The 25,339-nt window shown below is 36.0% G+C and overlaps 3 protein-coding genes across 3 annotated transcripts; 1 reads left to right on the top strand and 2 right to left on the bottom strand.

The window, feature by feature from the left end:
- Positions 1–248: 248 nt before the first annotated feature.
- LOC144435716 (cytochrome c oxidase subunit 6B1-like) lies at positions 249–5,591 on the bottom strand. The gene is made up of 3 exons (XM_078124324.1): positions 5,456–5,591; positions 4,616–4,799; positions 249–536 (listed from the first exon to the last, which is right to left on the bottom strand). The coding sequence occupies exons 2-3, from the start codon at positions 4,790–4,792 to the stop codon at positions 483–485; spliced, it is 231 nt and encodes a 76-aa protein (XP_077980450.1). The 5' UTR covers positions 4,793–4,799; positions 5,456–5,591; the 3' UTR covers positions 249–482.
- Positions 5,592–7,639: 2,048 nt separating this feature from the next.
- On the bottom strand, positions 7,640–17,585 carry LOC144435282 (40-kDa huntingtin-associated protein-like). The gene is made up of 12 exons (XM_078123871.1): positions 17,447–17,585; positions 16,549–16,595; positions 15,357–15,429; positions 14,599–14,758; positions 14,159–14,227; positions 13,072–13,134; positions 12,670–12,727; positions 11,649–11,803; positions 10,870–10,951; positions 10,305–10,354; positions 9,566–9,621; positions 7,640–8,876 (listed from the first exon to the last, which is right to left on the bottom strand). The coding sequence occupies exons 1-12, from the start codon at positions 17,503–17,505 to the stop codon at positions 8,795–8,797; spliced, it is 954 nt and encodes a 317-aa protein (XP_077979997.1). The 5' UTR covers positions 17,506–17,585; the 3' UTR covers positions 7,640–8,794.
- Positions 17,586–17,678: 93 nt separating this feature from the next.
- On the top strand, positions 17,679–24,149 carry LOC144435590 (vacuolar protein sorting-associated protein 26C-like). Its single transcript, XM_078124177.1, has 7 exons — positions 17,679–17,735; positions 19,607–19,750; positions 20,225–20,374; positions 21,318–21,473; positions 22,015–22,189; positions 22,541–22,666; positions 23,120–24,149. The coding sequence occupies exons 1-7, from the start codon at positions 17,679–17,681 to the stop codon at positions 23,200–23,202; spliced, it is 891 nt and encodes a 296-aa protein (XP_077980303.1). The 3' UTR covers positions 23,203–24,149.
- Positions 24,150–25,339: the final 1,190 nt, after the last annotated feature.

Raw genomic sequence — 25,339 nt, 5'->3', positions numbered from 1 at the left:
GATAGTTGCTAGTTTAATATTATTTTTATCTGTCTTTTTCTTTGTGTTTGTATGTATTTATATTTTTATGGTACATCTTGGTGGCCTGAATTAAAGAAATAATAATGATAACAGTGAGTCGGTATGACAAAATGTTACACCAAGGACCTATGACAAAATCACTGCAAAACTCACTGAACCCTTGGACGAGATGATACAACACAGATGCATATATTTTGTGAATTAAATATGAATTTTATTCAATACAACTTACAATTTTCCTGCACATGGTGTTAGATATAATTTCAAACAAAATGAGGATATCCAGGTAATTAACAAACACAGGAAAAGTCTGTCTGTAGACGTATAATTTTGTTTCTCAGATCTAATTCTACAACCCCAAAACATATATATTGATTCAGCTACATAACAAACAGGAACCTGAATATAGTTGACAAATTGCAGCAGACACACAGAATTCTGTCAATTCTTCACGGTACCAATCATATCTTGCCAGCAAAGGTACCTTCTTCTCTTTGTTCATCCCAAGTTTCAACCTGTAGCAAATTAACAAACACAAAATGTGTTTGTTAGTAAAATTGTAATATAACTAGACTCCCATCAATCATGTGTGTATATGGAGGGGAGAACACAATACACTCATTTGTAGCAACATTATGTGTAATAATGCTTCTTATATAAATTCTATAAGAAGCATATGTCTCACATAGTATGTTACCTTTATGGTACGTTTGGTTGAAATTGGTTGGTGTACACCAGAGTTATGAGGGTAAACTCACAAACAACAAATATGGCTGCCATATTTGATTCGGTCGCAAAATATCTCTGACATGCATTGACGGATTTCAACCAAACCTGGCACAAAGGTAACATGCTATGTGAGACATATGAATATCAAGGAACCCAAAGTGTTGGGGGCTAATTACAAAACAGTAAACTGCAAAGTTGATGTGCATGGTGCCTGACATGGTGTGTATATTGATCTCTACATCTCTAAATATGTCTAAAGTGAGTCAAGATGCTGACCACTAAAAGAATGTGACCTACTCATCATACGTATTATATCACAAAGTTCAAGGTGACATCCATAAATTTGTTCTATTTTGATTCACACACAGACTTCATTTTATGATATATTTGTGATTCCTCACTTGCATTGCATGCTAATGGGCCGTTTGGGCTTGTGCTTAGGCAATTTTGACATGTCATCAATTTGTAACATTTAAGGGACTTATATGAATGATCAATGTTGACCATGAGAATTCAAGTTATTCTGTCTATCACACGCTACATTTGTTTTCTATCATCAAATTAATTACCTTGTCTACATTGCGATCTGTAATTTTATTTCACTTCTCACTAAATTCTGAATACTATCATTGTCTACCCCACTGGCTGTTACACATTTGCACACTACTTATAGCCTATGGGTAATCAGATATTTGCACACTACTTATAGCCTATGGGTTATTAATAACATCACTGTTAATGCCAGTATTCTGATTTCATATTGTCAAATAGGCTGATGTAGTTTTTTCACCCCACTTTATGCCCAATACCTTTAACCCTTTCACCACCAGTACCCCATATATGGGGACGCGCTAAGGCGCCCACCAGTACCCCATATATGGGGATGGCAAAGTTCATTCACCCATGATTCGCCTATCTCGCCGTTATGCCGTTTAACGGCAGCTATTGCTGCAAAACTTGCTGCCATAACTAGTTCCACACATGCGTATTAGCTATGTTTTGCTTGCAGTGATTGGGAAGTCTCAAAACACCAATGTGACAATGGCCCCATTCCAGCAAAAATGAATGGGCCATTTTCAATTTCAATGGGCCATTCAGAATTGCTAATGGGTCCAAGTTAGCATTCATGATCCAACAATAAAGCGAAATAGTTAAAATGAAGTAACCATCAATTCTACATTATTATTGACAAAATATGAGCTCTCACATAGGGAGGTTTCAAATGTGAAAGATGCATCTTTCAATCACAGGTCATTACATAACAGTTAACTATTATAACAAAATCTAAACAATGATGAGCACAGGGATATATGAGTCTCTATTTAACAGAGGTTTTTATTAGCCTCTTTTTGTCATGAAATTTCCTTACGGATTCCCCAAAGTTGTGGTCGTTGAGACCTTTACCCTCAAGTCGAACTCGTAATAGTCTCTCACAATGTAGTGGTGAGAGCCTGTTTCTCATGAGACTTTATAGTATAGTAACGAGTTACTACGGAATGAATGGTGAGGTAGAATTGGCAACATTCGTTATTTCTGATAGGGCCCATAGGGGTACGAAAGTAAAAGTGTTCTTATGTAGTCACATGGAAATTAAATACATAAATAAGTAAAGTAATATTTCTGCTTGTTATTGTTTGTACAGTAGGGAAGCATGTTCAAGTCGTTAACCGTAAGTCCGTACCGTATGAAGCCATGCAACCGTTGTAAGCCTGACACGGAAAAGTGGACATCGTGACGGTAGTTTTCTGTGGTAGCGATTTGAGTTGTTACCTACAAGATTAGTAATTGTGTTGATAAATTTATGCTTCCAGTATTTATTCTAAAACATCGGTGATCATAATCACTGATCGTAACATTCATTCAAGGAGTTGACGTCTTTTCTCATGCATGATGAACGCAGTGACGGTCAGGCGAGGTCATCAAAGGGCATACTAATTTGAATACCTTGAATCGTATTGGTTTGATTTGTTTCACTATACCCAGGGATGGTCACGCGTGTATCGTGTATTCAAATAGTCAAACATGGATAGAGGGACATGAAACAGTATAAGTATTCAGATTTGCTTTGCAAAAGACGACGTGTGGGGGCATCATTTCACACAGCTGACGTGAGTTGGGTTTACAATGTACTTCCGTACTTCGCCTCTACCGAATCGGCACTCCAGCACTGAAGTGTCTAAATTTCACTGTTAGACACAATGCGCCTTTGTGGGCACCAAGAAGTGCCAATTTTCAATTAAATGCGACTATCGTGCGGGGCGCGTTGACTTCCCAATCACTGTGCTTGTCTGCCATTTTGAACACATGGAAGTGAACGGTTTAGAAATAGGACCGAAATGACGAGCGATCGTAATTTTTGTGTGCGTTTTTCGCTGACAAAATCGAATTTCAACATGGCGGAAGTAACCAACGGCTCTCATAACATCTCTTACGATGTCAATTTGTCAACCGTCCAAAGAAATTTCCACTGAACTTTACCAGAAATACATCGTTGAATACATGTAGTTGGTCGTGGGAACAGTATAAGCATCAGAAGTACCGCTAAGTTCGTGTTATCTCCCAACGGGGAATTTACGGGTGTCATAGTGAAAGTCGGCAAAATGCGTAACTTGTTGACCCGTAGTCTGCGCCCATACTATCGTCTTGGGACCAATTTTTATCGATGTAAAGAATTAATTTGTTCATATTTCTTTGTGGTAATGTTCAATAATGAATAATACTCATACAAGTTCAATTTATACTGGCCAATGGTGGGTAGATTACGCACGATCTGACTATTTTCCGATCAGATTTTTAGCGTGTGTTTTTTTTAGGAAAAATTCAAATTTCAACATGTCTGATTTTTTGGCAGAAAAGGCGTAACTTAGTAGAATAATCCATCCAACTACAGTCTCGGATCCCGCTATCACCCAATTTGTGATTCAGATCTGAATGGCTTCCGTCTATTTACGTTTAATGCAGGATTTAGTCAAACACTGGAACAAAAAAAAAGTACAAACAGAACGAAAAGTCTTCAAAATCACATCAAACGCTACAATTATTGCAGTTACTCAGGCCCAAATATCGCGTAACTTTACGTGATGAAACGTAACATAGCAACTTCATACATAAACAACGGCCCCTAATTAGGATTAATTATCGCTACAGCAAATACATGTAAGTGACATCATGACATCAAGGGAAAAGCCGCTTTTCTAGTCTGTCTATTTAGTGGTCTGAGATCAATCTGATTAAAATCCGATGTAGTGTACACTTCACGATTTCCTTTTTGGCTGTTACATTTACTGTTGTTTGTTCTTTTGTGAGCACTCGTTACATACATCTGACACAACCCCATTGGCATTCCCATACCAAATCTAAGTGCCGAGTGAATACACTCAATGAATGAGAACATGTTATGTGACAAAACATATGGGTACAGTACTTCAGAGCACTCTGTTCGAAAAGAGATAGAGCACAGAGCGCAGACAGCGATGTTACTGTTGTTTGGTGGTTCTCTTTCTTTCAATTTTGAATGTTGAGTGTATATATTGTAAGACAGACTCTGATTGGCTACTTGTAAATATGATACTTGGTACGGGAATGTCTATGGTGTTGTTTTCAGATGTACGTACGAGCACTCACAAAAGAACAAAAGACAGTAAACGTAACAGCCAAAAAGAAACCGCAAGTGTACAATACATCAGATTCCAATCAGATTGGAGATACATGTACAATGCCAATACTCTATTTTGATTGCTCATAACACTGCTAGCACTAGTAGTAGTCTACTGGTAATTACTCTTACTGTGAAGAATATTGGGCCCTCAGTAGGATTAACCGAGTCATAATGACAAAATATTATCATCTCCTCAAGACAACTTACCCATCTAAGTGGACACAGTGATTTGTACACTTTTCTGAAGTAATCACATGGTTCATAGTCTTCTCCTTTGATCTTTTGGCACCTCTGATAGTCCATGTAGTTCTGCCAGCAGTTCTTTGTTTGGTTCTGGTTTGGAAACCTGGCATCGAATGGTGCCGTCTTGTATGTATCTGTCATGTTTGACCTAAAGTAATAAATATATAAATAAATACATAAATAAATGTATATTGGAAATTATTCAGACGTATGTATGACTATATGTGTAAACAAAGTTACGGTATACACTTGTACTTGACCACTAGGTATACCGTGATCTCTGGATAAAATATATTCTTTCGAGATACATTTATATCTTTATACGATAGATTTCGACAATTTTACTCAACAAAGCAATATCAGTAACTTCTGTCACCATGATACCGATGAATATCAGAAATTGCGTATGGCGAACACAGAAAATTTGAGAAAGGAAAGTGCAAGCTTCAAATTCGAAGGTCAACGATTAATACATGACCTCTTCGATGTTTTGCAATTATCGTACAGAGAATCAATCCCTTGTCAAATGCTTCATGACGCACAACAAAAACGTAGAACTGTCAGTAACTTTTACAGCACGCAGGGATATTACACTTATGTGCCATTTACAAATGTATGCGCGTACGGACATCGACGACGAATCAGGACCTAGGACTCCATTACAACGGCGATCGTGAGCACGTACTACAGTTTCGCTTGTATGTAACTCATTGAAATTCTCGTAATGTTACACGAAGGGTGACCTGTATTCCATGGTTTTCTATAACTTACATATACAGAGGAGCTAGTGAAATTCATACTTACTGTTGTTTCTAAACCGCTGTCTGCTTCGTGAACAAATGCACCGGCAACCAAGATGGCGACGTTCTCCTAGAGGGGTAGCGACAATACCAATGCGCTAAGACCCTCCGCGGCCGCAGGACTTGCCTCTACAGAGGGCGCTGTGACAAGACAGCGTCACATCACAGGACATTGGTCACAGGATCACAGGATGTGGTCATAGGATGCATGCACATGAGGACGTCGTGACAGGACGTGCACAGGACGCATGGGGGGGGGGGGCACGTATTATTGCTTAGATTGCCCTTTTCTTGAGAAAATATCATACGAATCCTACTGTTACAAGCTACAAGTGTATCATTCTCTATACAGGTAGGAATATATAGTCAAAAGGTTGTTATATTTAGCCTGTAGACCAGGAAAACAACAATCTAAGAAATACTACAAGCCCCTATGTCCATGCAAAGGAGTCCTGCACATAGCCGCATAAAATTTATATTGCCAATACCAAATAACAATAACATATCCCGCAATGGCAGAACTGAGTATAACAAGATAGAACTGGTGAGAAAAGCACTTTTAAAGTGAAAACAAGACAAGACAAGTCACCTGGCTCAGACTCGATGTACCCGATGTCTTTTAAAGTATTAGCAGAGGAACTGTGTATTCCACTATAGCTGCAATAATTGTAGCGTTTGATGTGATTTTGAGGACTTTTTCGTCTGTTTTTGTGCCTTTTTTCGTTCCGACGTTTATACCCGAATCAAACGCTACAAAATTCCTCTAAAACGCAAACAACGAAAATAAACGGAACCGATTCAGATCTGAATCGCAAAGTTGGGCGGATTTTTCTGCTAAATTACGCCTTACCTGGCAAAATATCGGACATTTCCTAACACAGAGCCTTCAAGACCCAAGAAGTGCAAATGTAGCAACGCATCAGGTATCTAAAGGTAGCAAAAGCGGTAAAGTGCTCGGCAAAAAAAATACAAACTGCACGTCAAACCGCTTGATCGATCGAGCACTTTGCTAAAAACAACGAAGTGCGCGTATGGCGCCTCCAACGTCCAGTCTCAATTCTAGGCTTCATTTTGACAGCTGTCCCATATACAGTCGAAAACTTCGAAGATTTCAGGAAGAAGAAACATTTTGTTCGGCGTGCGTCACAGACTTCATACTGGAGATTTAATGGCAGTGACATTTGTAACATCGCATGACAAAGAAATAATATAAAGGAAAACTGAATTTCTTGGTGTGTGTACGTGTGGGGATTTTTAGTGTGTGCGAGAGCGAAAATTTTTCTTGATCGTTGAACACGAAAATAAAGTCTGGGTGTAAGTTTATATCATGTTCACCATTTTTCTATTGAATAGATTCACTTCTTTCAGTATTATCAGATCGTTAATAGATGACAAAAATATTGTTATCGAAAACATAAGTGCGAAAACATATTCGTGTGAACAATTTTAATTTCAGCCCTTCATTGCTGTTAATATTTTGATAGAAATCTATAGATAACCCGTTACTACTGTTTTGTAAATTCCATATACTTGGTACTGCCAACTTCTTGACTGAAAACAACGACAATAAATAATCCATGACTTCGCCAGATCTCAAGTAAACCATCACATTTTACTGAATTGTTTTTTTGCATTCCCAGACAATATCGTTAGGCAATTGATGTTCGCTCAGAAATTATATCCAATGTGGGAAATAATAATAATAGCCATATAATAGGTTATAGTTTGGTTCGGTCCAGAGGAAGTGACTTCATAATATTAGCGTAGTGTGACGCCGACGTTCACGGAGCAGTAATAACCGTCACTTCGTGAACTGGATTGCATATCATTAATAAAAGTAAGAAATACAGATGACGACCGTTCGAGAAATAGCGATAGGAAATGATTTATACGAGAAAGGTACGTTGTGGGAGCTCACAGGCAGGGTTGTGATAAGTGGGAACAACTATAGTATATCTTAATATAAAAGCACATCGAATGCATCCTGAAAATAAAGTGCATATTGTAAAACGTAGCTTTTTAGAATCCAGCATGGCTGTCAAATCCTTCAGAGAAGGTATGTGCCGTACTACTGTATGTCTTCTGCTATCATGACTGTCTTCCACACCTTCAACAGCACTTTCACACACACACACACACACACACACACACACACAGACAGAGGCAGATGACTTTGTAACTTGTTCACTAGAGCTGGTAAATTTATATGACCATATTGTTTGTTAGTGTCTACAAATAAATTGATATTTCAATCAAAGACATTAAGTGTAAACTGGGTATATGAAATAGTTGGGCAATTTTTCTCAAACCCCTTTCTCGTAATGAAACATCTATACATTGTATCTGGTATATTGTACATTGTTTCATAAATGGCCTCCTGCCCCAACATACTGAGACTCTGCTATCAAGTATACTTTCACTGTTTACAGACAGTAAAACTGCTTTGTCTATAGTCTGCAAGAACAACTGTGGCAATGATATGTTGCCAGTAGGATGATTTACATGTATATTATAACTTATTGACTAGTCATTGCTAACATTGTATAACTTTCAAACAACACTTTGTGAATGCCAGTGGCACAGTTCCTGTATTTAGTGCAATCGATACCTTTGAAAACTGCCATATTGTAAACAAATCTTAGAGGTATGTAATTTCAATACATCTGGAGAGTGACTGAGTAATGTATTTATGTAGTTGAGGAACATTTACAAGGAGTGCATCATCAATTGAACAGGTTTCCTCACTGTAAAATAACTGAAGGTGAACAATTGTTGGTGGTGATGATGAAGTCTTTCCTCCACTATTCACTGCATACTCATGTAGAAAGAAAGCCTACTTGCATGCAATATGATCATATGGAAATGACAAGTGTTCTATAAGTCATATTAGCATGCAAAGGAAATTATGTCTTTGAAGAGAACATTTTCATAAAAATTCTGTGATGTGTTTGCTTATGCTCCCTGGGGATCCTTGTAACACACTTAATTACCCCAATTCTTGAGTATATGACATGATGTCTGTAACACAGGGTACTTGCACTCACTCTCATCCCTATGTAATTAAGAAACTCAGGAATTGACCTAACCTGACATGACCCAACCCACATGAAAGATGGCAACTGTGTGTAATTACTTTTTTAAACAATTACAATAGAATAAATATTTGTTAGTGTTCTATCTAGTAGTTGTTGAATTAATGTTTCATTGGCAACACAACAAAGGGATGCAGCTGTTTAATCTCCATGGTTGTCCATATCTATGAATGATACATGTCGGTATGAATATTGCACATCCCATAATACATACATTATATCTTGTACAGATATCTTTGGTACCATCACGTTCATACACCTTCACCAGATGGGTGGGTAATCTCTTTGATGGCTAAATGAAGTAGATGATTTTGTTCTGCTGACAACTGTGGCCTAGAGAAGAGGTTAAAGATTAAAGTTCCAGTTAGTAACAATAGAAGCAATGATTTATAAACTAATCTGTCAGATAGGAAATGTTGTACTGCCCCATTGACCAACACTTGGTGCAGCCCTATCAGCAACCACTGACAATAGCGGCACAACACATTGTATCTTACAGACTATTTTTGTACAAGACAGTACAATTGAAGTGTAGTCAGTCACTGAAGCTATGAACCATTGCACTCACTATTTTACTATGTAATGTGTACTCATAAACATTGAGCTTCAGACTGAGGCCTTTAAAGGCAGGTGTTTTATTTCCCTATTTTCAACATTTCAATTAATGTATATCACTATTAAGGATTAGATAGTATTGTAATTGTGTTGTTGGCCAAACGTTTGCTATAGCACTACTTCTAATACAGCTCTATCAGACAGCTGTTTCCCACTTCAATAATCCTAATCCAACATTGGCCCCTATGCATAGACAGAGGTCATAGCTGATACACTGAAAATATCACATTTTGTACACATTTGCTATAATTTCATGACTATCAAACTGACACATGCTCCATTTTACTAGTAGAATATCAATTTCCATAGTTTGTAGTGATGTGGACTGAATGCAGAGCTTTTATGACATAAACTAGACACAACAAATGATAAATTAAGAAAACATTGACACTGAGTAGGTGACTGACCATAAATCTATTTGCAGTGCTTTCAAAGATTCTATGTCCTTGGACTGACAAGCCATCTGAAAAAAATTATAATACAGAAACAAGAAACTGTAATGAGCAAAATATCGATAATGTGGATGTGGAAATGCAATAAATAATTTTACAAGTAAGGTTGCATTTGAACTGTCTTGAGCTATAAATATTAGTTCTTATGAATACCTCAAACATACCTTCCTATCATTTTGATTAAAATAATCAACTGTACAATGTACACATAAAAAAAACTTTGGTAATCTTGTCACTGAATTACATGATCATATTCCACATTCCAGATACTGAAGTTGTGGCCATTTCACACACATATGGATCTGAAGAAGTCCCAGATTTAGTAAAGTGAAGGCTAATATTTGGTTGTGGCCTCTGATTGTATTGGAAATGCACAAAGCCATGAACAAAATATGTGAAAAAGAACTCTTAAAAGAAAATTATAGTTGTAGTGGTTTGGCATGTTAGATTACTGGTGATCACTGTCAAAACAGTAAAGCATGAACAACTTGGAAAATGAGTTCATGTCTACTGGCTTTATACTACAATATTCAATGATTCTGGCCCTCACTTCTTGCCCCAAATTGGCTTGCAAACAGTGCTCCTGGTTGCCAAACCATGACAACTTTTATCTCTCTGATAATCGGAATATGGTATATTACCGAGTGTTATACAAGTTATTCTTCTTTAGGGTAAAATACAAATGACAACTTACCACTAAGGACTGTAGCAAAAGAACCATCTCTTCACTTAGACAATTCATTGCTGAAAGAGATACATAATATGAAAGAAATCATTTCACTTATTCAAAGTTCACTTTTTCATGGCATATTCAGCCCCACACAATTGGATTGGCTCTTACTTTAAGGATTTTATCAAAGTTTTGTTGATATTGAAATTCAAACTTTAAATTGTACACTTTTAATAGAAAATACCTTAAATAAAAAGCTGGCATAGTCCACATAATATCAATTGTATGCGTGTACCATTAATTCCACAAAAATACATATTGATATGGTTAGAATTACTATTGTCTACATCTTTTGAGTTATTTCTTCCTCAAAGTAATGTAATTCTTTTGTTAATCTACTACATATATACTTTTCAATCAAAGATATCACCATCAATGATTAGACCTGAGTGACTTTCTCAGAGGATTAAGATTCACACTAAATATCAACAAAGTTTGAAAATGAACACATCTGACTAAAGCTTGAAAACTGAAGGTCTACTACAAACATGATTTCAAAACAATGTTTAGTATACAATACTCTACTGACCAGTATCATTTTCCTCAGTGGATTCCCAGGCATATCTCTCTAAGGTTTGGGCATGCTCCGGTCGGATTCTTTGGGGAGTTGGCTGAAAGGGAAAGTTAAAATGGTTTATGTATCACATGCATCATTTAGGAAAAGTCCAGTCAGACTTATTTCTGTCTTTAGTACACTTGTATTGATTACTGATATCAACTTAAAAGAAAAGTCCAGTCAGACTTATTTCTACCTTTAGTACACTTATATTGATTATTGCTATCAACTTATGTATGACTTTGGGTGATAAAACAGCACCTTGGTAACTGACTCAAGTTTGAAATCTTGTAAAGAAGCTCTACTGTATTTTCATGTATTTAGCTATTTGGGGGATATCCTGTAAGGGTTTGTGGGAAAACCTGTGGTGATGGCATAATCTATTTGTCTTGAAATGCTTTGGATTTGTCAAGAAAATCATGTATGTAAGTTGATAGCAGTTATCAATACACTTGTACTAAAGGCAGAAATAATCCTAAACTGGAATTTTCCATTGATAGTTTAATATTTTTGATAGCAAAAAAGTTTGAGAGTAAAGTTAGATTGAATACCTTATAAATATTGTTCACACTATACTGATGATATAATAAGATTTGTCATAAAGTCTTACATTAAAATTACAAAGATTAGTTTCACTCAACCTTTGATAGACTTCAAATGTTGGTTTGGTTTAATACTATGGTAATATTTTTTCAAAAAGAAAAGTTATCTTATTAGCTTGATCAAATGACATAATTATATGAGTTTCCTACCTGTAGTAACATTAGTAACAGAACTCTAGTGGTTTCACAATTAGCTATGATGTCAGAGAATGCACCCATCAAACGTTCACTGTGAGGACAGATACCCCTCTCTTTGGCCAAATATTCCATCTCTGTCAACACTGTTAATGCTCCTTCATAATCACCTACAATAATGTAACATCAAATATCAAAGTATAATTAAAAGTTACCCTTCTCTTCCAAGTACATATAGTGTGATATCTGTAAGGAGATTAGCTGGTATAATATAGATGAAGATAGATGTAAAAGTACTATAACTGTAACACGGTTAGAACTCTGTAAATTTAACAAAGTGATCCAATACATAGACAGCTATGCTTAGCGGTAAAGACAGCAAACACACAGTTTGACAAAACTCTTGTCGACCTGAACTGGCAAAATGTTAATCATAAGAAATAAGAATCATAAGGTTGAGTAACAAGAATTATACCATGCATAAAATATAGAATATACACTCTGGTTGTTCTGGCAATGCATGTCTATGTCACAACAACACATGTTTACGTCACTTTTTTTGCTGTGTTCGAAAAATAGAGTCAAAACGTTCAAAATTGCCATCACTTTCCCTGATTTTTCTTTGATATTACTGGCACTGGTATAATTATGTTATTCTCCAATATTTGTCTTCATTCAACTGGAAAATACTCATGACCTAAGGGGTTGTCACTACCCGTCTAGTGACTTGTAGTGACAAAGGCCCCTTAGGTCACTCATATTTTCCTTGGCTGAATGAAGACAAATATTATGGAATAACATCTAATTTATCATCTATCATTATAAACTGCTACTAATGACCGACTACATGGAATTCACAATGACATGTGATTACAAATTTTACAAATCTTTCAGGTATTGAACAGATATTAGATATTTAGATATTGTCATAACTAACATTGTAACATCAGCAAACTTCATTATATGATAATGAAAAAATAAAACAGAAAAAATTTACTCCACAATATTAGTACAACTGTAGTTTTCACTGACTTACGTGTTTCTATTTTACAGGACGACACACAGCCAAGTGATGTTAGACAATCCAATGGATTCTAGAAAACAATCAAAATGTCATTTTATGACTACAGGGAAGAAAGCTAACTTCATGGAGTAGAAGAACAAACTGAACATTTCATTTTTTTCTACCTCCCGTGAAAAGTATAATGATCTATGTATGGATCATACTATGGAGAAATCTATCTGTGTTTTTGTCTACCTGATCCCTTACAATTTACTCTCAACATTCATGTCTGACAGTGAAAATAAAGTAAACTATTGTAACAAGAATCCCCCCTTTCCACAACTATACTAAAATTGCATTACAGCATGTCATACATTTGCTAACAACTAAAGGTGACCAATGATTTCACGATATATAAAAAAAGTTATTCCATACCTGGAACTGTAGTTCAGCTGCTCTTTGGTAATGACCTATAGCTTCTCCTGCCTTGCCTATTTCCTATAACAGATTGAAGGCATTGATACTGAGAGTCACAGAGTGTCTAGTAATTACTAGTATATGCTGGATTATTGGACATGACATGACTGAACATTAGATCACATTATACCAAAATATTTTCCTTCATCCAGATATGCATTTTTGTTTGTTTAGTGGATACAACTATGTGTAACATTACAAGATTTGGAAACAAGTGATACTATCTTACAAGACCTCATCAGTTGAGATTATTTTCAAACTGAAAGCCATAAAATATAGTAAAAATAAAATGAAGTACAAATGAAGTTCCTACATATTTAGGAAATGTCTACTAATTCAGTGTTTTGTTATGGGAGATAAGCATGTAAAATCTACCTGGGTTCCCCATACATTTTACCAGGATTCCCAACAACAGTTATGGTACAAACTATGGAAATATTTGCAAGTTTTCACTATACCTAATTCTCCCTTCAATAATTGAAATATATACCTGGTCCCCTGATGCTATAAAACTGCTGACACATGACAAGCACTGATTTCAATTAAAATTTTTTTAAAATGCCACTTTGAAAGTAAATTACAATCCACAACAGCATTGGTTCAGGTGAATTGGGGTCAAAGTTCAATTTAAATTTGAGGTTTACCTGTAGGTTTCTGCAACCCTCAGTCAGAAACCCTCAGATATCTGCTGAATTCATGATATGCAATGATTACATATATCTTACCCTTAGATAATTTCCTAATTGTAAACTTAGCACGGCTGATATGCAATGATTACATATATCTTACCCTTAGATAATTTCCTAATTGTAAACTTAGCATGGCTGATATGCAATTATTACATATATCTTACCCTTAGATAATTTCCTAATTGTAAACTTAGCATGGCTGATATGCAATTATTACATATATCTTACCCTTAGATAATTTCCTAATTGTAAACTTAGCATGGCTGATATGCAATGATTACACATATCTTACCCGTAGATAATTTCCTAATTGTAAACTTAGCATGGCTGATATGCAATGATTACATATATCTTACCCTTAGATAATTTCCTAACTGTAAACTTAGCATGGCTGCTAATGCTGGCTGCTTCTGTTCTGTAAGAATCTGTATTGGTATGCAAAAATAAAGAAGGAAAGATACACCAACAGCAGTAAGTACATAAAAATTAACCTGAATGCATTTCATTTAACTGCAGTGTCTCACCACAATGACAAGACATGGAAATCTATTATAAATTTACATAGACATGAACACACACAACTTGAAATTAGGATTGAATACTTGAAATTTGCCAAAAGTCAACTTTTCATTGTCATGTCAGTTGTCGGGCAAATCTATTGAAAATGTTGGTCCTGAACAACAGAATGGTCCTAAGTACTCCCATCTAATGGTTCCACTGTTAAAATAACTCTACTGTGAGAACCTGGGATTGAAGTTCTAAAACAGTATCTTGAGTTGGAAGTTGTTATACTTACTCGGATAGTATGATTGTAACAATTGATGGCAGCAGTCAGGTGTTCATCAAAGTGAGGACAATCCAATGATCTATCTGCTTCTGATGCTTGTACAAACAGTCTTGCTGCTTCTGTCAAGGCATGTGCCTCCCCAGGATAATTAGCTAGTGTCTGTTCACATCTGAAAATTACAGCCACAAAAAAAGGGAAAAGAATATAATTTTTCAGTTTAATCATGTTTTGCCCAACTTGTGGTTTTTGTGTACAAACAAATACCCCCACACCCCACCCCATCCCCTAGAGAGGGGAGGATTAAAAGTTAAAACAAAAAGTGATGAGTGTAGACTGAAAGACATTCCCTGGTTTGGTGCAAGGGAAGCAATTAAGGAAATGAAGGGACCCATCCTGTTCTCTACACAGAAAGCAATCAAGCGACTGTCCACAATGATGAATCTTTAATTTGTAAAATTGTGTAAAAAACTTATCCTGTATCTTGGATCTTATGTCTTATGCCAGCATTGCACAGGTTTGCATTCCTTTCTTCAACAACTAATCAATCTATCTGTTTCTCATACAACACTCTGAGTAGTTCTGACTATCCATAACATACATATTCATTGTAAGATAGTTTCCAGACTGAATATCAGTTTCTTTTTTCTTATATCACGTTTCTTTCACTCAAACACACATGCACATGTACATCATTGCAAACTGGGCTAAATTTGTACAATATATTAATTCTAAATGAAATAAGTAATAGTATACAAGTTTCATCAAACCTTGCTTGGGCTAAACAGCAAAGACCAGCATATTGAGCACTTTCTTGATTTTCTAAAGTCCTTGATAATGTACCTGTGATGAAAAAAGTATCAACACCATGTCAAATAATAACCAGAGAGTCTGTGTAATTGAATACAGTCAACACCCACTTCAAGTTGATTATTTGGTTAATGCCTGTTGAGATAGTACATTTACAAGCTTACGGGGTCTGATTATGTTACAATGTTGTTATCGTCATCATTGCAAAGTTTTCATCAAGGTACAAAAATGTAGCTTGTGTGCGAATAAAGTATGACTGGATTCTACTCTGACTATTGTCTCTCCACTGCCACTGTGTGAACTCCAACAGAATAGACAGTGAAAACACACACCTATACATTTGACATCCAAGATAGCATCTTTTGTACTAAGAAATGAAACACATTTGTAATTCTACTAGTTTGGTCATCTAAATAGGTTTGACTTAGTCTAGCAACTAGACCATCAGGCTTTCTTTTGTTATTTGGGGACCAAAGGTCATATTGCATCTAAGGTGTACACCACAGGCACTGTCATCCTCGGCCTTTGTTCGTTAACCTTCCAAGCAGAGATCCAAGGTCTTGTTACAAGGCAAGGTTTGAGTTGACTATAAATGAGGTACATGTAATATAAGTTGTCAGTGGTAATATCTACAGGTGTGGGGAGTGTTTAAGTTTTATTGTGGATGTTCACCAGACAGAGATGAAAAAACAAGTCAGATTGAATCATGTAATTCATCGTATCTACCGTCAATGGTACTCACTATTGAAGGCAAAGTAAATCTAACTTTGAGATATAAGTGCAAGGAAATGACAGTGTATTGTTTGATTTAATAAACTTTATTCGTCCAAATAAATTCGGAAATTTGCTGAATGGTCGTCACAAGAGCACCACCCTAGTGCCCTAGTGTTGAAGAAGCAGGGGGAAACCGGAGTACCCAGGGAAAAGCTGTGTTGTGTGGCTGGGGTCAAACTCAGACCTGGTTAAATTTTTAATCAAACCCAGCCTATAACTGGCGGGTTCAAACCCAGACTGCAGAAGTAAGAGGTGTACAAGCTAACCGCTCGGCCATTGACAACCCACTTTGTCATGATGAAATTTTGTTTTTAATGTTAGTTCAACCAAAGAATGTTGATGAAGTGTCAATGTAATAAGTCAGATTACACAACTTACCGAATTGTTCACTTGCTTCTGCAACATTTGGTTTACGAAGGAATCTCCTACAATACAAAAGGATTTGAACATATTGTTACAATTGTAAATATTGATGCATTCTCATGCTGAGAGTAATTCATTGGGATAAGAACTTCAGCAGATGTAGCTCAAGGTTACTGAGAATGATGTTAAACATCTATGGAACTTCAAGATACACTAAATACAAAAGTTATCATGAGTCACTAGATGAGTCTATCACTGTGGCATACCTGGAATCCATATATTCTAGTTGTGCAGTTTATGAAATGAATGAGTTATGCTTGATTTCCAATCTACATTAAAAGCACCCCCACCACCACCCCCCCCCCCAAAAAAAAAAGGAGGGGGTGCCTGGTTTATCACCATTAGTATTCCATGTTTCTAACAAACACTAAAAGTAAGGAAGCTATTTGAATTATGTATAAATATAATGTATATACACACACACAATATAGTTCATGCACTACAATAGGATGACACAATTTTATCATATTCTTCATATTACATGAATCTTCAGTCATACAAAGTTTCTTGACAACAAATCACTGTAAGAAGTAAAATTATTCAAAATCAAATGGAGTGGATTGCAGAATAAATTATGGTTTTAGAATGTAAATGATTTCAAATACTTCTGTGAAGTGAAATAACAAAAGTTTTACAAATGTAAATGAGGTCTTATCTGGATAAATACTGCATAACACTCCAGGTGGAGTAAAACATACAGGAAATTGTGACAGTTGAAGCTACATCTAGTACATGTAACTTAGTACACCTCAATATTTACAAAAAAAATAATCTCCACATTTTGCAACACTGGTCATCACAGACGAAATCACTGGTTATATTGTCATCATTTAGGCAAAAAATGTTCACTTACTTTTTTAGTTTACTAGAAACAGCCCTGTACTTGCCGAGGAAATCCACGTCTCTCTCCATGGTACTAAATTGACTGACACACTGCACTGAAATACGTCTCTGAATTCTTTGACGCCGATCCGAGACCTTCTGCTTCCGGAAGTGATTGACTGAGATGTAACAAGCTTTCTGACTGGCCTGTTTGTGATATCACGTGCTTGTCATGTGACATTGTCTCCAAACCCGGAAGAAAAATGGCGACTGTGCTCGATATCAAACTGAAGAAAGTGAATAAAATATATCATGAAGGGGTATGTAACAAATTCTATTTACATTGTAGTAGTTGTTATGGATGGCAATCAATGCCAACCTTTTATACATCCCACTGCTTTTGTGAAATATTGTGTTTATTTGTAACTTTTATTCTTGGCATGGAGGCGTTGCACAGTGTACAGGCTACAGCATAATAAACTGGCATGAAGGCGTTGCACAGTGTACAGGCCTGCAGCATTTAATAAACTAGCCTGGTGGCCCGGGTAGTCGATTCTCTCTCCTTCCCTTATCGCGTTCCGTACACCATCTGCAAGCAGGACTAACCTGGGGTCTATCGAACCATAGATTTTGGATCTATGATCGAGCCAATGTGAGCATCCCCAGATACATCACATGGGATTTCATAATGTACAAGTTCACATACAAGTTTATACTGGTGTGGAACAATTATGAATATAATTTATATGAACATCTCAGACCACCAAATCAATGTGGCAACATTGATCTGAGTGCACATCATCTATGGTTATAGATGGTATCATATCAGCTGAATTCTAAACTTGTCAACCAACATCACAGTACGTGATACAATAGACTTGATTCCCTCCTGTCCCGTCCTCCCGTGCTACCACCCTCCCCTCTAGTCTTGCTGCTAGACGTTCGGGGTTTCTTTCGATGCTATAACGAAGTTCGCATGTGAGGGCTTGCCCGAACAGTCTAGCGAATGTCATTTTCAGACCGGACATTCCATTGAGATTACGATAAGCGGTGGGTTGGGCCATATATGCATATATATACTTTAATATATTCAATCTCTGCATGCAGGTGTTGACAAACACATTTATGTCATTACTATGTCTTATCAGTTTATGGTAATTTTGTTTGATGAGTGTGTAGATAGACGTTGTCATTCACACATTTTAGTTAACGCATTGGTGGTTATTTTTACAAGCCCCTCCTTAAGATGAATATGCATGAAAATTTAGCTATTGTCCTCTGTTTGTGCTTGTCACTTATACGGTTCTCTGATTGGCAGTTATTTATATCCTGATGACATTCGCTAGACCTCGGATGTTCCATCCTCGATACCGTTGTTCGGCTGTGTGTCGTATTTTATCGGAAGAACATCCGAGGGCTAGCTGATAGACTACCTCCCCTCCAGCACTTAACGGTATGATTTACCTGATGGGTACAAGGAATTATGAATGATATATTAATAACACCAATAGTATTGTTACTTCTTTATTTGATGTGTTTTTATTTTTCGGTGTAACCTTTACAATAATTGTAGCATTATTATTATCTTGAGCTCAGTGTTTATCATTCCTGGATCTGCATACCCCAGTTACAATTATAGCAGCCAGGAATTAACTAGTCTCTATAGTTCTACCTGGAAAAAATGGTTGTTATATATTTATACAGGGTTACTAGTATATTACATCGACTAATCAAATAAACTCAGAAGTTCTAATTATCAGTAAAAAATACAGAATATATCAATTTTGTTGTTATCATTTTGTATAGTAACTTTATTAGAAAAAATTCTTTGTAAATATCGTTTAAGGCACATAAAAGTTGTAATATGATAATTTCATGACAATAATTTCTCATATTATGATGATGTATACCTTGTACATACATGCATGCATGCATGCACGCACATATACCCCCCCCCCACACACACACACCCACAACCACATGTGCTCCAACATACAAACACAAATGCATGCATGCACCCACACCCATGCAGCCACACATACCCCCCCCCCCCCACACACACAATATGTTCATAATTACTGTATGTATCTTTACTATTTTTGTGTGGCAGCTAGTTGAATAGACATATTTTATTTCGAAATGGTAGGAATGTGACAGCCCATAATTTTATTGTATGTTTCTTGTTTTGCAGGAACTGGTTCAAGGTGTTATATTACTGCACAGTAGAAGTGATTTCCAACATCAAGGAATCACATTAACAATGGAGGGCTCTGTCAATCTTCAACTCAGTGCTAAAAGTGTTGGACTCTTTGAAGCATTTTATAACTCAATAAAGGTACGTCTTCAAAAGTTTAGGTTCTTTCAAAGATTAGTAATCTTTCACCATGCAATCTTTGAGGTAGAACTAACTCATATAAGTTGGGGAATAAGGAGTATGGAATTGGTGCAAATTTGAATAAATACAGAGATGTGTCCATATGTACTTTTGATTTATCTAGCCCAGAAACTTGGCATGGTCTAATCTCTAAGTAATCTGAGTAATGGTATGTATAGCGCCCCCAACGGTTGAAATATCCTTATTCGTGTGTGCCTTGTCTATTTGTACCTGAATAGACATGGGTCCTTTTGTTTGCCAATAGATAAATATTTAGAATGTGGGTGGCACATCTCTTGTCTAAAATTTATTCCAAAGTATGTTGATGCAGTACAGAATATAGAAATGAAAATAAACCACATTGTCCTGGGAATCATTTACATAGTTAAGGTTTTATCAACTGCTGTACTCAAAATTTGTATTTTTTATATCTAGCCTATACAGTTACTGCACTACTCAGTGGAAGTATCCAAACCAGGTAGATTGCCTGCAGGCAAGACAGAGATGCCATTTGAATTACCATTAAAACCAAAAGGCAATAAAACTTTATTTGAGACTTACCATGGTGTGTTTGTTAATGTACAGGTAAGTTGACTTTTGTCAATTGATGTGTGTGTGTGTGTGTGTGTGTGTGTGTGTGTGTGTGTGTGTGTGTGTGTGTGTGTGTGTGTGTGTGTGTGTGTGTGTGTGTGTTTCTGTCAGTGTCTGTCTGTGTGTGTACAGGTAAGTTGACTTTGTCAGTTGATGTGTGTGTATGTGTGTGTGTGTGTGTGTGTGTGTGTGTGTACAGGTAAGTTGACTTTGTCAGTTGATGTGTGTGTGTGTGTGTGTGTGTGTGTGTGTGTGTGTGTGTGTGTGTGTGTGTGTGTGTGTGTGTGTGTGTGTGTTGTGTGTATGTACAGCCACAAAATATAACCTGTGTGTTGACGTTACCTGAATGTTCACCAGTGTCTGCAGCTATCATAACAGTATTTGTGTTTCAGAATGTAAGATAAATATTTAGAATGTGGGTGGCACATCTCTTGTCTAAAATTTATCCCAAAGTATGTTGATGTAGTACAGAATATAGAAATGAAAATAAACCACATTGTCCTGGGAATCATTTACATAGTTAAGGTTTTATCAACTGCTGTACTCAAAATTTGTAATTTTTTGTCACACAGTAAAGTTAAACTCATCCATAGTACAGGCTGTATTTGATAGTATCAGCAGTTATTGTGATTTGTTAGTGAATGTAGCAAATCAATTGAGAATTTGAATTTGATATCAGTGTAATTTTGAATAAAACATCTTCATGTGCATGTCATCATTCTTTTCCACTGTGAATCATGTTTCAATTTTTCCCACTAAAGTGTACAAGAATTGAAAAATTTGAAAAATTAGTTAAAATTCTAGGGCTAATTTTGCATTAAAATTTGTAGTACATGTAATTATATATACAAGTGATGAGTACCTTAAATATTTGTACAATATATTTTAAACCAGCATACGACATTTAGGTAACCGCAATTTTTGACTTTGTTTACAGTATACAGTTAAAGTTGAGGTCAAGAGGTCAGTACTGAGTAAAGATTTGAGTAAGTCATGTGAATTTATAGTGGAATATAGAAACCAGTCAGAAAAATGTGCCCTCAAAGCAGTTCCATTCACAATCACACCGGATTCACTACAGAATGTGAGAGAGGTAAGTTTGCTATACAATGTAAGAGTAAGCAACCATTGACAGATAAAATATGGCTAGCTAGACTTTAGAAGTAGTTACTGCTGACAAAGTACTGTGGTCAACTGGCCAGACCAAAACAAAATCAAAAATACATTTGAAATATCCAGGGATATTTTTGTTAGTTTTGTACAAGATGGAAAGAACCCAGTGTTCTTGTTGGTGAATAACTATGAAATTAAAGATGGTCGCCTTTAATATGAATTTGTGACAAAAGTTTGTAACCAGAAGTTGCAAATTAATATGATTATCAAATATTAGAAAGTTGGGAAAGAAATATGTTGTGTATAACTTGGTGGCCCTGCATGAGACAAGAAATGATGTGATAGAGGGCAGTATTACTTGGATTGGTTGAAGTTGTTTGCTGATAAGAAAAATGCAAACTTGCGACTCTGTCATGTTATATTTATATTTAGCAAGTGTTGAAATGTCAACTTTAAAATTCTCCAGTAAGTAAATCACTCTTATAAGTTTTCATTAATATTGCCATCATTTTTCTTAACAGAGGAATTTACCCAAGTTTTTAGTACGAGGCAAGATGGATTCTGTCAACTGCTGTGTAACAAAACCTTTAACTGGTGAAATTATAGTGGAACACTGTGCTGCTCCTATCAAGTCAATAGAACTACAGTTAGTACGTGTTGAGACTTGTGGATGTGCCGAAGGTTATGCTAAAGATGGTAAGTCTATTTCAATGCTTGATATTTGTTCAGGGAAAAAAGTTTCATATAATTTCTCAAGTAATAAATTTCACAGTTGTGAAATATAGGTGAGCTTGTAGCCACCATCATCCACAAATTAGGAAAACTACAAAAATTACATGTCTCAGTTCTTGTACAGAAATGGAAAAATGTTCATGAGTTTTATTTCTGTGAATGCAACGAAGTTGTATGTATTTTTCACTGCTAGCATAATCTTGAGAAATACAAAATATTTCAAAATGCTGCCTTATCATGAGATTTATCAATGTACATGTACTTGAATAGTAAACAGTATTTTACAGCAGTCGTTGTCATATTTTGTTCCTATAGCAACAGAAATCCAGAATATTCAGATAGCAGATGGTGATGTGTGTCGGGGTATCACAATTCCTGTTTTCATGATATTTCCCCGACTTTTTACATGTCCAACATTGGCTACCAGTAATTTTAAAGTTGGTAAGTACTGTCAGTAAAATTATAACTACCATGATACAACTTCTAGTCTTTTGAAAAGTGATCAGTTCAGAAGTTTACAATCTATCATATGTTATATCCGTCCATATGTATAAAGATTGACAAAGTTGCATCTGTCTGTTAACAGTGTCATTTTCTTGCAATACCGCACTGATACATTGAACCAGACAGTTCCAAAACCTACAAAGTGATCCAGTATGTCAAGACCATGCTAGTTTCAATCAAGTCTCCTCATAGTGACAGGGAAGTTTGTTGTATAGATTTACATATGGATGGATTAAAAAATTCAAAGTGTTCCGTACCCAGGATGGAAAGTCCACCTTTAGGTCACATGACATTCATTCCAGTCACAGTGCCATATTTAATTTATTCGTAGGTTATCATCTCAATATATGTGTACAGTTCTAATTCAAGAATCTATCTGTTTTCTTACAGAGTTTGAAGTCAATGTGGTCATAGTTCTTCAAGATGATCATCTGATAACAGAAAATTTCCCAATCAAATTGTACAGGTTTTGAAAACAATGAATCCTACAAATTATTTTGACTGACACAACCATGGACCACAGCATGTTAGTGTGATTATACCCATCAACTATATTTTGTATAGTTAGTCTACAACACTTTAATGACATCAAAGTATTGTGGTATAGCTATACTTGTTTGTATGGATGCAAAGATATGACATTTATATTATGTTTATTTAGTTATTGTGAAACGGATGGTTGTTGTACAGTTTAGTTCAAAACCCAAGTCAGATTAGGATTAGGATCTGGAGGAGACAAGTAGTTGTCTGGCAGAGTTGTAGAAAATGTTGGCCAAAACTGATTGTATTAAATCCCAATGGGTCCATTGATAAGATTACATGAATGTGAGAACCTGAATGAAGTCATGGACTTTTAAAAGTGGAAAATGTAGACTGAAGAGAAAGATGGGCATACAAAAATGGAAATACAGACTGAAACAACATGTTTGATGTGTATAATGGCAAGTCTTGTGATGCTGAAGAAACAGTTACTGTAACAAACAGTTTCATTTTGGTATAACACATGTGGAAGTGTTATGAAAAGGGTTTCAGAGTTTCAGTTTCTTCTCATAGTTTCTTGCAGGATATAGCTTTGTATAAGATCAAATGTCAACAACACACAACAGTAAGAAATCATACAAATGAAGATATGACACTGTGGTGTTACTTTACTCATAAGTGATATAATGTGACAAAAATTGAATAGATGGCTTATAGAATAAAGCTCCTCTATATAAATGTGGGGTGGTATTTCCTCAATAGTGTTGCTATAACAACATGTCAGTCCTAGCTGCATTAGGCTAAAACTCAAATTTAGTATAATTGTAGAGACAAAAGCAAATACAATGTCATAGGGTAAAAATCCAAACCTGCATGAATACTCAGAGTTGAGTTTTTCATTGAAAATATAAAAAGAATTTGGTAATTAAATATGCCAAAATTGCCCAAAGTTTGATAATAGTTTCTCAACTGACATACCTTTACATTTAGTAGAGATTGAATGTAGTTGCTCCTTAATACTGTTCATTGTATTTTATTATGGACTTTAATAAAAGTTTACAAATATGATCCAGTAATTGTTACGATTGTGTGTGTTGCTATGTTCGATGACCTGGTGTTACAACATTACAGAAGTTGTACATACAAATGTATGAGAGCCATAGCTTATTAGAATGTTGTCAGGGATTATTGGAGTGTTTAGAATGGTAAGATTGGAATGTCAAGTGATCGTGGATGTAGGAGTTGCATCAGCAGAAATAATTAACTCTGGCATCTTCCGTTGTACTGTTTAGTATTTTGTAATATATATTCATGCGCAATGACATCATGACAATTCGACCAATCAACAACCTACTTACAACACGTTTAACCATGTGTATCTGATGCATGTGATGTGTGGACATTGATTGGCAACTACATATCTATGCCTTGTCACTGAAATAAATAAATGACTTTAGTAGATGCCAATGTGAGTACATTTAAGTTTTATAGGGCTGAAGCAACATATTCTTAGTTCTGCTTGCAGGCGCAGTAATTTGGGACTTGATTGTGGCAATTGTCCCTTCCTTTTCAGTAAGCTAGTCCCATACACCGTCTTCAAGCAGGACTATGGTGTTCTCTGACCATATTAGTGTGTGTAACACAACCAGGCCTAGCATGATCGATGAACAACAAGTGTTGACAGATGCCAAACGTGCTGTGTTGTGTGAACAGGCAATTCTACTAGTCTCATTTAAAACCACTAGGATAGCCAACATTTGAAGGAGCTATAGAATGTAAAGCTAGAAATAGCAAAGATTTGTTGGAAATTGTCCATTTAGAGCTGAAATTATTATATGGACACTTCACTGTGTAGTGCAGACCCCAGGCACTATGAATGTATGCAAATATAGTCACCAGACCTAGAGTACACTGTGCTAAAATGTAAATAGATTTGTGACGTCCACACTCGTAGTGTGCAGCCCAGGTTTTGAAAGAAGAAGGTTGTGTGTACTTATTTTATTGACCTTTGACCTTTGAGCATAGGAACACCTAACAGAATCAATAGCTATAGTATTAAACTTTGTATGATGCATTTATGTACCACTTCTAAACCTTTGTTTAGGGTAAGGGGAGAGGTGGGGGGTTGAT

The sequence above is a fragment of the Glandiceps talaboti genome, chromosome 5 (assembly GCF_964340395.1).
Source record: "Glandiceps talaboti chromosome 5, keGlaTala1.1, whole genome shotgun sequence".
Lineage (NCBI taxonomy): Eukaryota > Metazoa > Hemichordata > Enteropneusta > Spengelidae > Glandiceps > Glandiceps talaboti.
The sequence above is the reverse complement of the archived record's forward strand: the minus strand, read 5'-3'. Positions and strand labels throughout refer to the sequence as shown.

Bases quoted from the DNA above. Each gene is read 5' to 3' on its own strand.
- LOC144435716 (XM_078124324.1), bottom strand. From the start codon at position 4,792: ATGACAGATACATACAAGACGGCACCATTCGATGCCAGGTTTCCAAAC. The intron at 537-4,615 runs GTAAGTTGTCTT...AATTTGCTACAG, and splicing joins CACTGTGTCCACTTAGATGG to GTTGAAACTTGGGATGAACA.
- LOC144435282 (XM_078123871.1), bottom strand. From the start codon at position 17,505: ATGGAGAGAGACGTGGATTTCCTCGGCAAGTACAGGGCTGTTTCTAGT. The intron at 16,596-17,446 runs GTAAGTGAACAT...TTTGTATTGTAG, and splicing joins GTTTCTAGTAAACTAAAAAA to GAGATTCCTTCGTAAACCAA. The intron at 10,952-11,648 runs GTAGGAAACTCA...TTTCCCTTTCAG, and splicing joins TGTTACTAATGTTACTACAG to CCAACTCCCCAAAGAATCCG.
- LOC144435590 (XM_078124177.1), top strand. From the start codon at position 17,679: ATGGCGACTGTGCTCGATATCAAACTGAAGAAAGTGAATAAAATATAT. The intron at 19,751-20,224 runs GTACGTCTTCAA...TTTTATATCTAG, and splicing joins CATTTTATAACTCAATAAAG to CCTATACAGTTACTGCACTA. The intron at 22,190-22,540 runs GTAAGTCTATTT...TTGTTCCTATAG, and splicing joins CGAAGGTTATGCTAAAGATG to CAACAGAAATCCAGAATATT.